Genomic DNA, 16,574 nt, shown 5'->3' on the forward strand with positions numbered 1-16,574 from the left:
GTCATGTGTCATGAGTCTAATGCGGCTGCAGTGCCAAGGGTTCCCCATTGCTTCTGTTATGTCTGTGATGCAGCTGAAGGCCAAGCCAGTCATGGTTTGGTATTCAGCATCTCTAAAGTTCGACTGGGAAACCATGTTGATGTGATACATAATGCAGATTTCAGATTAGCTACTGCTGAATACTTTTGGCAATGTGGGAAACCACATAAATCCCCATTCAGTGATTATGAGTGAGTATGAAAGTGACCAACAATGTTGGTATTCAAAGCTATGCATATGCAATGTGAAAGATATTTCATAAATAGAGACAGGGTAAAGTATCACCTTATTATCTCTGAATCTCTCATACTGTGTTGCAATAAAACACAATCCAGTGGAAACTTGAAAGGGGAGAGAAGAAATGAAATGGTAAGATTGGAATATGATAATGGGGATGACAAGATTGTCAATCATATCAAGCTGCATGAGATCATGTGGATAATTCAATAAATTCCTTTGATATACTTAAGTGGCTTGTCATTTGTAAATTCATTTGTAAGTTAATTCAGCTTGAAAAAGATAACAGTTATATATCAAAACCTACCTCTTGCAATTTTAGTTGTTTTAAGCTTGTACAATACCTGTGTATTTTATTTATATATTTTAAATTTAAAAAATTTTAATTGTATTTTAATTTGCTAGAAGAAAATTTAACAGGTTTTTATTTTTGTAAACCAATGCATTACATTGGTTTACAAAAATACAAAATTACAACTAATTCATTGTGCTAAATTTTCCATTAAAATAGTGTGTGCTGTAATGGAATTTTCCTGTATAAGATAAACAAGTTCATGGTCATGAGCTACCATTATATATACTACACACAGGCAAGTAATAAAATAACAACCACCTGCCTGCATATGACATGGGTAAGTGATACAAGATTGATTTTCCTGTATATTGTTATGTGCACTGCATTTTTTGGTTTTACATGTCACATGGCTGCAGTGATTTTTGAATGTAAATATTTGCTAAACTACCATAGCACTATGTGATTTGCTATGATAGTGAAGCAAAAAAAAAAAAAGAAAAAGTAATTTTGGTATAGTCAAAATTTGGCACCCAAACAGTAGTGGATCTACTTTCGATTCAGTAATATCAATATGCACATTACAGGTGATGATGTAGGAAGGGATTAATTTATTTATTATTATTATTTATTTATTTTTTTTTTTGATACTATATGAGCTTCCCATCTTGCATTATTTGCTACTACTACTAATACTAAATTAAGCACTTCAACTTGTGTAGATTGTAGTCTTTAGTTTTTTAACAGACTAAGAATTCTACAAAACATCTGAGATTATTCTCAGATGTTTTGTAGTATTTCTGTACCATTCTTCAGTGATTGCAGAGAACTTAGAAGTCTTCTTTGACTAGTGTTGGGATGCTGATTTTATCATTTTATTATTGCCAAATACAAAAAAATAATGTGCTCTAGCTTTTCTTCTTTCAACAAAAATTGGCATAAAGCGATCCAGAAATCAAAATGTCTTTGGTAAATCAGGTTCACCATTTATTGGATAATACTAGTCAGAAGATGATGACAAAGATCATTTTAGTGCAATTAAACAGATTTGTATAGTAAATCAGGTATTGAAAAATTTGTTTCAATCAGACTGTAAACAGAAAAGCTGAAACTAGACTGGATCATGGTGGATCGAAAAAGAACTATCCATGTCAATGTACACTCCCCCACCCAACAAAAGTGTAAAGTTATTTTAATCAGACGGTAAAAAACATGACATAAATAGGTGATACTACTTAAATGGTGGCCATCTTGTTTCAAAATGGCAGATAAAATCACTGCCTCCCATTGCGAACTTTAGCACTTTGATGAGAATTATGTATGTGATAAATCAGGTTTTCATCAGATGTAAACAGAAATCTTATTAGAATGAATCTCATGAATCACACACACATGAGATCTCAAAAATCACCTAGCATTTGGAAACTAGTTGGCTAAAAAAAGTGAAGTTTTTGGAAGCTTACCTTGATAAACCTGACTGGCAAGTGGTTAATGAAGATTTTATTTATATGCACACCTATTGTGATCACAGATAATGTTATCACTTTTAAGAAGTCCTAATCAGATGTATATGAATACACAGAAAAAACAATGTTCATTGTAATCAGAGCTTCAATTTTTATTATTGTTGTTTTGCCTTATTGTGGATTATGCAGTACAGTGGAAGAGATTACTTAACTTCCTGATTTCTTTTTGAACACACTGCAAGACCAGTTACTGCTGTTGCTTTGTACAGTTCATGTGGTTGTCAGTGGTTACGCCATGAAAGAAAATACTGTACCTGTACTTCTAGCAATCTATTTTACAATAGAGCATTAACCCTTTTCTAATTCTTGATTTTAATTTTTTCTTTATTTGTTTTTAATAGTTTCATGGATTTCCAGAACATTTTGACATTTTCATTTTTATTGATGACATTCTTGAAGAAATAGTGGACAACAATATTAAAGTATTTTATATTGCTTAGTTTTAATGTTTTTTTTCTGCCCACATCCACATTTTTATGTACACATTTCCACTCTGTATCAACAAACAATGCTGAATAGCTGCATTATTGTTTCATCAATTATTTTTATCAATCGGTTCTATTGTTATCAAATGAGCTGTATCCAAAAGTGATCACAATAAGCAGCATCAACTATATATATATATTTTTATACCATGATTTTAACCTTGAGTCTGTGCACTTATGAGTTGATGATGTACAACTCATAAGTGCACAGAATCAAAATTTGCACTTGGAGCACTTCACAAAATCAGCTAACAAAAAGAAAATAATACAGGATTGCATTAAATGGGATTCAATTTCATACCTATGCCCAGCTATGTAGGCATTACCACTTGTAATTGAAGTATTTCCCGTTAGCATCTTAAATGTTGTTGTTTTACCAGCTCCATTCACCCCAAGAAGACCAAAACATTCCCCTGGCTGGACGGCAACACATAGTTGATTTACTGCAGGATTCTGACCCTGTCTATAGACCTAGAATGTGAACAAAAGTGAATACATTACTGATAATCGCATACTATTTTCATTAAACCTATAATAGGACTAAATTGAGATAAACAAAACAAACAAAAAATATTTATATTACTCTCTGCTCGAAAGCAAATTTTTGAACATCTACCTTGCTGCCATCCTTTTTCAGTTTATCATCTCTTGTATGTGCAGCTTAAAAGTAAGAGGGAATTGTTGAAGTTTATGTACATTTGATGAGAGAGTTCAATTGCAGTAACTCTGATGTGTATATATATAACTGCTTGCTACAGGAGTCCGGAAGAAATGGTGTATGGAAAAACAGATGCCGGTTCTACTAATGCTTCAGACTTTCAGCCATCAGTATTGATTGGTTCAGCTTAAAACTGAGTATAATGGATAATGTGGATATATATCGATAAACCATGGATGTGATTACAGTTTTTATCCAATTGTTAATAGAAAGCTCACAATATGAAGACACTGAAAATTGAAGGTGGAATACAAAGTAATTTATGCATCTCTTTTGTCATCATGTCTAAACTGGGTAAAAATTAAAAATTCCTTGAATCATAAACTAATGGTTTTTTAGCATTTTCACTTCCCTGCAGAATGATAGATTATTTATAATAAATATTAAATGTGGAATATTTAAATAGTTTACTGGTATTAAAAGGGCAACTGATATAATTAGATCTGAACAATCCCAGTAACTAAATAAAATTGGCTACTCGAATTTCTATGTTGAAAACTGTCTTTGGGTTCTATAAAAATTATACAAACAGAAGTTAACGCAGGTTGACATTATATATTACAAATAAATTTAAAGCTATATTAAAATTCTGAATTACTTCACTAATCATATCTACTCTACAAGACAGGATTTTCAGATAGTTGTTGTTGTTGTTGGTATTGGGCTTAACGACACAAAGGAGTGGTGACTCTGTAGCCAGGTGGGAAGGAGCAGCAGTGCGTAGCACACGCTTCTTGATTAGACCGGGGTTCCAGCCCGTCACCACCAATACGGAGGATGCGGAAAGGTCAGGGAATGACCACCGCATATCCCGGAGCAATATGGCCTCAGTTGCTAATGCTCCTAAAAAAAAAAAAAAAACCCAAACAACAACAACAAACACAAAGGAGTTGATTTTATACCATTCTGCAGCTGCTTTAATGTTTTGGAAAGAGGATGCATAGGAAGCGGTGCCTTCGTAGCCAGGTGGGCAGGAGCAGCAGTGCGTAGCACACGCTTCTTGATTAGACCGGGGTTCGATCCCGTGACCACCAAATACGGAGGATGCGGAAAGGTCAGGGAATGACTACCACATATCCCCGGAGCAATATGGCCTTGGTTGCTAATGCTCCTAAAAACCAAATAACAAACAAACAGGAAGCAGAAGCAAGAGATTGTGGCAAATGATTCTGCTAGTGCATTAGCAACTTCTTCAGGAGTAGACATTTCTTTTCCTTTCCAATGAAGTATCGGAGAGGGAAGCTGAGCAAATTTCCCATTTAGGGCCTGTATCCTTCTCCAGATGAGCTGGGTGTCGATATCTTTTGTGATGGTTGAGGCAAAGGCGAACCACGAATCACGTTTCGTTTTCCATCTAATTTGCCGTGCTTTAGCTTTAAGTCTGAATATAAAGCCTGACTAGACATATTTGGGGAGAATAGCATCCCAATTTGCCTTTATAAATTTAGTATTAGCATTAGTAGAGGCATATGAGGCAAGAAAGCAAGCTTATGCAACATCAGCCAAAAAAAAAAAAAAAAAAAAACCCACTCCCATTTCATCCTTCTGTTTGTTCGTTCGAAATACCAGTCCAGCTGAGCCATAAATTTATTTAGGCTATCAACTTCCACAACAAGGGATGGAAGCCTGTTCCACCAACCAACTACCCGCTGGCTAAAGGCAAATTTCCACACATCAATCCTGCATCTGTCTTTCCTCAATTTGAATTTATGCCCTCTCAGATGATTATTCTGAGCAAAAGGAAGAATTCCATCAGCATTGAGCATGCTCAAACCATTCAAGGCTTTATACACTTCTATCAGATCAGCTCGCCGGTGCCTAGTTTCCAGAAGCTATAATTTGCAAAATTTAAGCCTTTCTTTGTAAGAATAACCCTTTGTTCCATTCACTAATCTTGTTGCGCTTCTCTGTACTCATTCCAAAAGCTCTACATCCTTCTTGAAATGAGGCCTCCAGACCTGTATACAGTACTCAAGGTGTGGCCTGACCACTGCCTTATACAAGGGAATAATGACCTCCTTATCGCTGCCAGAAAAATTCCTGTATATCATTGACAAGACCCCATGAACTATTCTTGCAGCATGTCTGCACTGCTCAGAAAACTTCATATCTGTCTGCACAATTACCCCCAGGTCCTTTTCATTCTCTACCACTGTCAGTGTAGTACCACAGAGTTGATACGTTGCTCTGCGGTTACTTTTTCCTATATGTAGTACTTTACATTTGGCAATGTTAAACTTCATTTGCCACCTCTCAGCCCATCTGCTCAATCTTTCCAGATCCTGCTGCAGCAGCATACTGTCAGTAGTAGTTGTTAATGCGCCAATAAAATCCAAACCAAACCAAACAAACTGTCAGTAGTGTCATTAACAACCCTGCCAACCTTTGTATTGTCTGCAAACTTGGACATTAAGCTTGATACACCATCATCAATATCATTTATAAATACAGAAAACAACAATGGACCCAACACTGAACCCTGGGGGACTCCACTAATAACATTAGTGGAGTCCCCCAGGGGTGAGCATCGTGAGCATCGTGAGCAGTGTCCCCCAATGGACACTGCTCACGATGAGCAGTGTCCATTGATTAACAATCTCTGTCTTCTCCCCCTCAACCATCCCTTTATCCATAGCAGCAATTTGCCTCCAATACCACTCCAATTTGTGCAGCAGTGTTCCATGTGCAACAGTATCAAAAGCCTTTCTAAGATCCAAATATATAATAACAAAGTTATTCCCTGCATCCAGTTCTTTTGTGACTGCATCATAGTATCCAATCAAATTGGTCAGGCAAGACTTTCCAATAACAAAACCATGTTGTGTCCGAGCTATAACTGAAGTCTTGTCTAGATGATCCTGCAGTGCTTCTTTAACCAGTGCCTTAAATTAATTTTGCTGGAACAGAAGTTAAACTCACAGGTCTATAATTACTTGTGTCAGCCTTTGATCCTCGTTTGTGAATTGGGGTCACATTTGCACATCTCCAGTCTACGAGTACCTCCCCTGAGTCCAAAGAAGCTTTCATAATTATGGATAAGGGTTCGCTTACTTCCCTTGCTGCCTCCTTTAATATAACTGGAGAGATCCCATCCACCCCAGGTGCCTTTAGTATTAGTATTAGTATTAGTAGAGGCATTTGATGCAAGAAAGCAAGCTTATGCAGCATCAGCCAAAAAAAAAAAAAAATAAAAAACCCACTTCCACTTCACCCCTCTGTTCGTTCAAAATACCTGTCCAGCTGAGCCTTAAACTTATTTAGGCTATCAACCTCCACCACAAGGGATGGCAGTCTGTTCCACCAACCAACCACCCGCTGGCTAAAGGCAAATTTCCGCACGTCTGTCCTACATCTGTCTTTCCTCAATTTGAATTTATGCCCTCTCAGGTGATTTTTCTGAGCTAGAGGAAGAATCCCATCAGCATTGAGCATGCTTAAACCATTCAAGGCTTTATACACCTCTATCAGATCACCTCGCTGGTGCCTAGTCTCCAGACACTGTAATTTGCAAAACTTAAGCCTTTCTTCGTAAGAGCACCCCTTTGTTCCATTCACTAATCTTGTTGCCCTTCTCTGTACTCGTTCCAGCAGCTCTACATCTTTCTTGAAATGAGGCCTCCAGACCTGTATACAGTACTCTAGGTGTGGCCTGACCATTGCCTTATACAATGGAATAATCACCGCCTTATCCCTGCTGGAAAAATTCCTGTATATCATTGACAATACTCCATGAGCTACTCTTGCAGCCCGTCTGCACTGCTCAGAGAACTTCATATCTGCCTGCACAATCACCCCCAAGTCCCTTTCATTCTCTACCACTGTCAGTGTAGTACCACAGAGTTGATACCTTGCTCTGGGGTTGCTGTTTCCCATGTGTAGTACTTTACATTTGTCAATGTTAAACTTCATTTGCCACCTCTCAGCCCATCTGCTCAACCTTTCCACATCCTGTTGCAGCAGCATAGTGTCAGTAGTGTCCTTGACAACCCTGCCAACCTTTGTATCATCTGCAAACTTGGACATTAAGCTTGATATACCATCATCAATATCATTTATAAATACAGAAAACAATAATGGACCCAACACTGAGCCCTGAGGGACTCCACTAATAACATTAGTCCACGATGAGCAGTGTCCATTGATTACCACTCTCTGTCTTCTCCCCCTCAACCACCCCTTTATCCATAGCAGCAATTTGCCTCCAATGTCACACTGCTCCAATTTGTGTAGCAGTCTTCCATGTGCAACAGTATCAAAAGCCTTTCTAAGATCCAAGTATATAATATCAAAGTTATTCCCTGCATCCAGTTCTTTTGTGACTGCATCATAGTATCCAATCAAGTTGGTCAGGCAAGACTTCCCCTTAACAAAACCATGCTGTGTCTGAGCTATAACTGAAGTCTTGTCTAAATGATCCTGCAGTGCTTCTTTAACCAGTGCCTCCATTAATTTTCCTGGAACAGAAGTTAAGCTCACAGGTCTATAATTACTTGTGTCAGCCTTTGATCCTCCTTTGTGAATTGGGGTCACATTTGCACATTTCCAGTCTATGGGTACCTCCCCTGAGTCCAAGGAAGCTCTCATAATTATGGCTAAGGGTTTGCTTACTTCCTTTGCTGCCTCCTTTAATATAACTGGATAGATCCCATCCACCCCGGGTGCCTTTCTTGTGTTTATCTTCAACAGTTTCTCCTCCACTTTACTCCCAGTTATTTCAAGATTCTGTAGCTTACTGCTAGAGTTGAATACACCTCTGGCATTCCCCTTGCTGAATAACTCCTCATGTGTGAATGTCGATGCAAAATATTCATTTAGTTTGTTAGCTACCTGAGCAGGATCTTCAACAGTTGACCCATCAATATCAAGTGGACCAATCTGATTCATCCGCTTCCTTCTAGAGTTTACATAAGTAAAGAACTCTTTGCTGTTTTTCTTTGCATCCCTTGCCAAGGATTTCTCGTAATCTGCCTTCGCTTGCCTAACCTCCTTTGTAACTTGGTTGCATATCAACTTGTATCTATCATAGGCTTCTGTGTCATGTGTTAATTTGTAAGTATCCCATGCATTTTTCTTCTCTGCCATATGCCTCATTAGTTCATCTGACATCCATTTTGGCCTAAACCTTGAACAATATTTCTTAGTTGGTATGTAAAGCCTAGTAGCTTCCAAGATAAGTTCTTTCAATGCTTCCCATTTTGAATTTGCTGTTGGTAACATCATCAGTTGGTCCCACTGTATAGAATTTAAATACTGTCTCAGTCCATCTGATTTACTGGCCCACTCTATTTCCCTGTACAGTTTCTAATTATAATCATCAGTCATTAGGCCTATAGCACACTCCTACTCTCAATTTTGATCTCCCAATGCTTATGTCACACCAAACTGACTGGACAGTGCACTGTCCAGCGATGTTGACTGGCTTCACTTCCTTGGATTTTATGTGTTTCTTAACTAATAGCATAACCCACCTTTACGGAAGCAATAACCCTTCCCTTTACCCCTAATGGTAGTTACCTCTTTCAGTAAATCCCACTTCAGCACACTGTGATCACTGCCACCTAGTGGTTCATTTATCTGCAGATTCTTAATGCATGAAGAATCACTGCTGATAATCAAATCAAGAGTATTACTCCCTCTAGTTGCCTCCCGAACATGCTGATGTAGAAAACAATCATCCAATAAATCCACAAAAGCCCTGCTAGTGTGTGAGTAACCAGCCCCCAAATTCCAGTCAATATCTGGGAAATTAAAATCTCCCATTATAAGACTCTCTGATTTACTGGCCCACTCTATTTCCCTGTACAGTTCCTTATTATACTCATCAGAGTCATTAGGCCTATAGCACACTCCTACTCTCAATTTTGATCTCCCAATGCTTATGTCACACCAAACTGACTCAACACTGCACTGTCCAGCGATGTCGACTGGCTTCACTTCCTTGGTTTTTATGTGTTTCTTAACTAATAGCATAACCCCTCCCCCCTTCCTATCCTGTCTATCCTTTCTGTAGACGTTGTACTCCCCAAATTGCAGTTCTGCATCCCTTATATCTGTGTGACACCACGTCTCTGATATCCCAACAATATCTGCCTTTGATGTTTTGAGCAATACCTCAAATTCATCAAATTTATTTACTAAACTCCTAGCATTGGTGTACACGCAAGTATACCTGCACCTGTTTCTATTCTTAGCTACCCTAACACAACCCATGTGTTTACTTGTACCGCTTTATGTTTATCCTTAACAATTTCTCTACTTTCCTCTCAGTTATTACAAAATCATCTAGCTCACTGCCAGAGTTTACTTCACCTCTGGCATTCCCCTTCCTGAATAACTCCTCATGTGTGAATGTAGATGCAAAATACTCGTTTAGTTTGTTAGCCACCTGAGCAGGATCCTCAACTGTTGAACCATCAATATCCAGTGGACCAATCTGATTCATCCCTTTCCTTCTAGAGTTTACATAGGGAAAGAACTCTTTTCTGTTTTTCTTTGCATCCTTTGCCAAGGATTTCTCATAATCTGCCTTTGCCTGCCTAATCTCCTTTGTGACTTGGTTACAGACCAGCTTATATCTATCATAGGGGCTTATATCTTCCATGTCACCCATTAATTTATATGTATCCCATGCATTTTTCTTATCTGCCATATGTCTCATTAGTTCATCTGACATCCATTTAGGCTTAAATCTTGAACAATAATTCTTAGTTGGTATGTAAAGCCTAGTAGCTTTCAAGATTAATTCTTTGAATGCCTCCCATTTTGAATTTGCTGTTGGTAACATTATCAGTTGGTCCCACTGTATAGAATTTAAATACTGTCTCAGACCATCGTAGTTGCCTTTACGAAAGCAAAAACCCTTCTCTTTGCTCCTGATGGTAGTTACCTCTTTGAGTAAATCCCACTTCAGCACATTGTGATCACTGCCACCTAGTGGTTCCTTTATCTGCAGATTCTTAATGCATGAAGAATCACTACTGATAATCAGATCAAGAGTATTACTTTCTCTATTTGCCTCCCGAACATGCTGATGTAGAAAACAATCACCCAATAAATCCACAAAATCCTTGCTAGTGTATGAGTGACCAACCCACAAATTCCAGTTAATACCTGGGAAATTAAAATCCCCCATTATAAGACTCTCTGATTTACTGGCCCACTCTATTTCCCTGTACAGTTTCTAATTATAATCATCAGTCATTAGGCCTATAGCACACTCCTACTCTCAATTTTGATCTCCCAATGCTTATGTCACACCAAACTGACTCGACAGTGCAATGTCCAGCGATGTTGACTGGCTTCACTTCCTTGGATTTTATGTGTTTCTTAACTAATAGCATAACCTCTCCTCCCTTCCTATCCTATCCTATCTATCCTTTCTGTACACATTGTACTCCCCAAATTGTAGTTCTGCATTCATTATATCTGTGTGACACCACGTCTCTGATATCCCAACAATATCTGCCTTTGATGTTTTGAGCAATACCTCAAATTTATTTACCAAACTCCTAGCATTGGTATACACGCAAGTATACATGCACCTGTTCTTTTTCTTAGCTACCCTAACACAACCTATGTGTTTACTTGTACTGCAATGACTCCCAGCAGTCTCTGAAATATCCTTCATCTTGTTTTCCAGGCTGCTGGTCATTCCAATAGAAGCAGTGCAAGAATCACTTTCACATCTGCCAGTGGTTACTGTTAATCTATTAGTCATTGTATCCCCCCCCAAGCTAGCAGTTTTCCGACCCAACTAACACTGCTTTGATAGCATCAGCAAATATTCTTGCACCCTGTCTATTTAAGTGTATCCCTTCCCTGTAGAAGCAGTCTCTCCTGTTAACAAGTACAGAGCATGCTGAAAAATATTCTACCACTTGAGCCTTGCACAATCTTTCCAGGGCCGAACTGATTGACAAGGCTTTCATCATATACTCCCTCCTATCATGTCTGGGCAGAACTGCAGACGCTTTCAAATTCAACCCTAATTCACGGCTTTTTTTCAACAGTGACCTGTACTTGTTAAGTAATTCTGCCCGTCTCCTTCTCTTAATATCATTAGTGCCAACATGTACAATTATATAACCTTTTGTGCCCTTAAAAGATGATATCCGCTCCACAACATCATGAACCTTTGCCCCTGACAGAAATACCCTGGTCCTGTTCCACCTATCCTTTTTACAAAGCATGTTCCCCGTTTCCTTGACAATAGAGTCACCAACAACTACTAATTCCTGTGAGACCAGTGCATTCTTCCTTGGGGGTTGCCTCTGTGTTGCGTGTGGATCGTGGTTCCAAATGGATCGTTGGTTACGATGTACAGTTACCCCTGTTTGTAATGAGCAAATAACTGGAAAATGATCGTTAGCAAAGGGATTGGTTAACACTGAAAATGTCACAATTGGAAAAATGGATAGTGAACAAATTGACAAGTCAATTACAGAAGTGGATCCTGTAGGTAGGTGAATATATGTGGGAGATCCAGAGTTTAGTAAATTTAGATCATTGTTATTCAAAAACTCGTCAATTAATTTGCCTCCTGAGTCAATTGTAGTGGATCCCTACAATGACTGGTGGGCATTAAAATCACCGAAAAGGCAAATTAGTGTCAAGTGCAAGATGCAAATAAATATTCAGCACATGTGACATTATCATCACTATGAAATACTTATCTATTTTTGCATTTCCTTCTATGCACCGCACACTGTCCTTATGTTTATTTGTTTGCAAATGTCTGATTACATCACAGTTCCTTCCACTTGCATTTTAAATATTACATCTACATAACAGTAACACAAGGTAAAGTGTTACCTTTTTCGCATCTTGGGTCTTTTGAAATTCTGGCTCATATTACTTTGGCATCTTACTGAAAGTCAAATTAATTGACTTTCCTTCATATACTACGAAATGATTGAACATTTCAAAGAACGATGCTATTTTCCCAAGTTTCTATTTTGTTATGAACCCTAGAACATCTGACAGCCAATCTGTTAACAGATTGGCTTAATAAGCAGAAATAATAACAAAAATAATAGCAGTAATAATAAAAATAACAAATTGGTCTAATAATCAGAAATTCACATTCTGTCTTTTTTTTTAATTTCTGTTTTAAGTTTTACTTTTTTTTTTTACAAAGAAAAAGATGGAAAAAAAATCAGTTTTTTACAAAAAGATGGAGAATATCTGTCACCAACTGTATTACCAACAGTGAAAAGGGTTCAAGATAAGAAAGACAGATTTTCTGTCATAAATCTGCAGAGCTGGCAGCCACCATGCACAATGAAGCATATACAGTAAACTGTTTAAATTCCAGCACCCCCCAGGGATTGAGAGGTGTTAGATTTTAAAATTTTCTGGATTTTAGTGTTGTTGTTATTTGGTTTTTAGGAGCATTAGCAAATAAGGCCATATTGCTCAGGAGGGACATGCGGTGGTCATTCCCTGACAGGCGCCTCCGTAGCCAGGTAGGAAGGAGCAGCAGTGCGTAGCATACGCTTCTTGATTAGACCGGGGTTCGAGCCCGTCACCACCAAATACGGAAGATGCGTCACCACCAAATACGGAATGACCACCGCATATTCCCGGAGCAATATGGCCTTAGTTGCTAATGCTCCTAAAAACCAAACAACAACAATCATTCCCTGACCTTTCCACATCCTCCATATTTGGTGGTCATGGGCTCGAACCCCGGTCTAATCAAGAAACGTGTGCTATGCACTGCTGCTCCTGCCCACCTGGCTACAGAGGCACCTGGAATTTAGAGAGCTATACCCGATGTTAGACAGTTTTATAGGAGCATATTTCTATAAATATTAAGCACAAATATCTGAACTTATTTACATCTATAAACATTTATATTGATTATCTTTTCATCTGTGTTTGTGGCCAGAAGGATTTAAACTACATAGGTAATACAATGGTATTAATTCTCAGAGCAGAACAAACTTGCCTTCCTGCAGCAAGCATTTCATAAAGTTTTTTTTTTTTTTTGCATGGATTCTTGAAGACAAATGCAATTGTTTACATGAGTACTGGATTGTTTTCTTAAAATTTCCAGATTGTAAAAAAATCAAATTATTTTGTTTTCTTTTTATTCTGTAAAATGTGCTGCATTAAAAAAAACAACAACAACAAAACTGAATTGTAAAGTACTGGATTTTAGTTTACTGTGTTTTTTGAAATTAATAATATTAAAAAAAAAAAAAAAATAAAATAATAATAATGAACCTATTGAAGACCATAACAGGAAATCAATGTCAAGCATGGGCTGGAAGATAAAAATCTAAGCTTGAAGCAAATTGAAAAAGCTGGAATAATACCTTGGTTAAATTTTCAACTCTAAGAACAGCATTACTGGCACGTCCAGTAAGAACTTTGGACCTTTCTGTTGCAACATCTTCTTCCATTTCAGGAACAGCACATAAGTTTGGCACATTCCTAAAAAAAAAAAAAAAAAAAGACATAATTGACAAAATTGTAGAATTCCTTTAAACCAATAAAAAAAAAAAAGAAAAAAAAAGTCAGCTCGTATGTCAATTTTGTAATAAACGTTTTGATATCCTATTCTACAGCTCAAGAACAAAATGCTGATGGATTGTGCAACAACTCCAAATTAATTTGTTATGCACTAAATGGGCCATCAACCTGTATTACATTCTGTTTGTTTGTTCTATTGGGTTTCAAAATTGCTGTCACATCTACTCAGATATTCAATATTACTAATAAAGAATTTAACCACTTGAAATATTGAGAGATTACAGAAATTTAAGCGATTCTGATAATCTTTTCAGTTCATCTTCAATTACCATCAATTATTTTATTGTTCTCCCTCTCTCTCTCTCTCTCTCTCTCTCTCTCTCTCTCAGTAGTATGTTATTAAAGGATTATGAGAACCTCCATAATTCAAAAGAAATAATAATAAACTAGTCTACATCAGCGGGATTGGCAAGCAGATGTAGACTCGAACGAGAAAACGTTTCAGGCTACATCAGTCCTTTTTAGTCTTTTAGTTTATCCTAGGGGGTCACATCTGGTGAGTATGGGCTTGGCATACCCAGGGTCCTGAGCTGGATGTCAACATTCTTCTCTTTCTTGGTGATTCCCTTCTATTTCTGACTTTCTCTATCTCTCAGGGTAACTGATTTTTTTTTTTGGTTGGTGCAGCATAAGCCTCAGACTTCCTTGCACCATACGGCAAATAATAATAATAATAATAATAATAATAATAATAATAAAACGTCTCTAACTGACATTAAACTCGTCATTCCTTTCACCATGGCACCTCAATGTATTCGCATCGTATAAGGGATGCACCTTGAAAGTTTGTATTTTCGGCATTAGCATTAGTAGAGGCATATGATGCAAGAAAGAAAGCTTATGCAGCATCAGCCAAAAAAAAAACAAAAAAAAAAAAAACTGCTCTCATTTCACCCCTCCGTTCGTTCCAAATACCTAGGATGGAAATCTGTTACACCAACCAACTACTCGCTGGCTAAAGGCAAACTTCCGCACATCTATCCTATATCTGTCTTTCCTCAATTTGAATTTATGCCCTCTCAGATGATTATTCTGAGCAACAGGAAGAATCCCATCAGCATTGAGTATGCTCAAACCATTCAAGGCTTTATACACCTCAATCAGATCACCTCGCAGGTGCCTAGTCTCCAAACACTGTAATTTGCAAAATTTAAGCCTTTCTTCATAAGAGCAACCCTTTGTTCCATTTACTAATCTTGTTGCCCTTCTCTGTACTCGTTCCAACAGCTCTACATCCTTCTTAAATGAGGCCTCAAGACCTGTATACAGTACTCAAGGTGTGGCCTGACCATGCCTTATACAAGGGGATAATCACTTCCTTATCCCTGCTAGAAAAATTCCTGTATATCATTGACAAGACACTACGAGCTACTCTTGCAGACCGTCTGCACTGCTCAGAAAACTTCATATCTACCTGCACAATTACCCCCAGGTCCTTTTCGTTCTCTACCACAGAGTTGATACGTCACTCTGGGATTACTGCTTACCATATGTAGTACTTTACATTTTCAATGTTAAACTTCATTTGCCACTTCTCAACCTATCTGCTCAACTTTTCTAGATCCTGTTGCAGCAGCATACTGTCATTAGTGTCCTTAACAACCCTGCTAACATTTGTATCGTCTGCAAACTTGGACATTAAGCTTGATAATCATCAATATCATTTTTAAATACAGAAACAACAATGAACCCAACATTGAACCCTGAGGGACTCCACTTATAACATTAGTCCACGATGAGCAGTGTCCATTGATTACCTCTCTCTCTCTCTCTCTCTCTCTGTCTTCTCCCACTCAACCATCCCTTTATCCATAGCAGCAATTTGCCTCCAGTGCCACAGTGCTCCAATTTGTTCAGCAGTCTTCCATGTGCAACAGTATCAAAAGCCTTTCTAAGATCCAAATATATGATATCAAAATTATTCTCTGCATCCAGTTCCTTTGTGACCACATCATAGTATCCAATCAAACTGGTCAGGCAAGACTTTCCCTTAACAAAACCATGCTGTGTCTGAGCCATAACTGAAGTCTTGTCTAGATGATCCTGCAGTGCTTCTTTAACCAGTGCCTTCATTAATTTTCCTGGAACAGAAGTTAAACTAACAGATCTATAATTATTTGTGTTGCCCTTTTATCCTCCTTTGTGAATTTGAGTCACATCTGAACATCTCCAGTCCATGGGTACCTCTCCCAAGTCCAAAGAAGCTCTCATAATTTTAGCTAAGGGTTTGCTTACTTCCTTTGCTGCCTCCTTTAATATAACTGGATAGATCCCACTCACCCCGGGTGCCTTTTTTATATTTATCTTCAATAATTTCTCCTCCACTTTCCTTTCAGTTATTACCAAATCATCTAGATCGCTGCCAGAGTTTAACTCACCTCTGGCATTCCCCTCCCTGAATAACTCCTCATGGGTGAATGTAGATGCAAAATACTCATTTAGTTTGTTAGCCACCTGAGCAGGATCATCAACAATTGAACCATCAATATCCAGTGGACCAATCTGATTCATCCCTTTCCTTCTAGAGTTTACATAGGTAAAGAAATCTTTGTTGTTTTTCTTTGCATCCTTTGCCAAGGATTTCTCATAATCTGCCTTTGCCTGACTTGGTTACAGACCAGCTTATATCTATCATAGTCTTCCATGTCACCCATTAATTTATATGTATCCCATGCATTTTTTTTCTCTGCCATATGTCTCATGGTTAGGGGGGAGGTAGAGTGAGACCATTGAGAATGTAA

At 37.9% G+C, this 16,574-nt stretch overlaps 1 protein-coding gene across 1 annotated transcript in view; it reads right to left on the reverse strand.

The window, feature by feature from the left end:
* Positions 1 to 16,574, reverse strand: part of LOC150077598 (phospholipid-transporting ATPase ABCA1-like) — a gene marked incomplete at its 3' end in the record, with an annotated part of 856,770 nt that overhangs the window by 95,238 nt on the left and 744,958 nt on the right. Inside the window, exons 40-41 of the mRNA XM_090386943.1 lie at positions 13,617 to 13,734; positions 2,881 to 3,050 (exon numbers count right to left, since the gene is read on the reverse strand). Of these exons, the coding sequence (XP_090243069.1) occupies positions 2,881 to 3,050; positions 13,617 to 13,734 (288 nt within the window). The remainder of the gene's footprint in view (positions 1 to 2,880; positions 3,051 to 13,616; positions 13,735 to 16,574) is intronic.

The sequence above is a fragment of the Mastigoproctus giganteus genome, chromosome 12 (assembly GCF_048544385.1).
Source record: "Mastigoproctus giganteus isolate SK-2022 chromosome 12, ASM4854438v1, whole genome shotgun sequence".
Classification (NCBI taxonomy): domain Eukaryota; kingdom Metazoa; phylum Arthropoda; class Arachnida; order Uropygi; family Thelyphonidae; genus Mastigoproctus; species Mastigoproctus giganteus.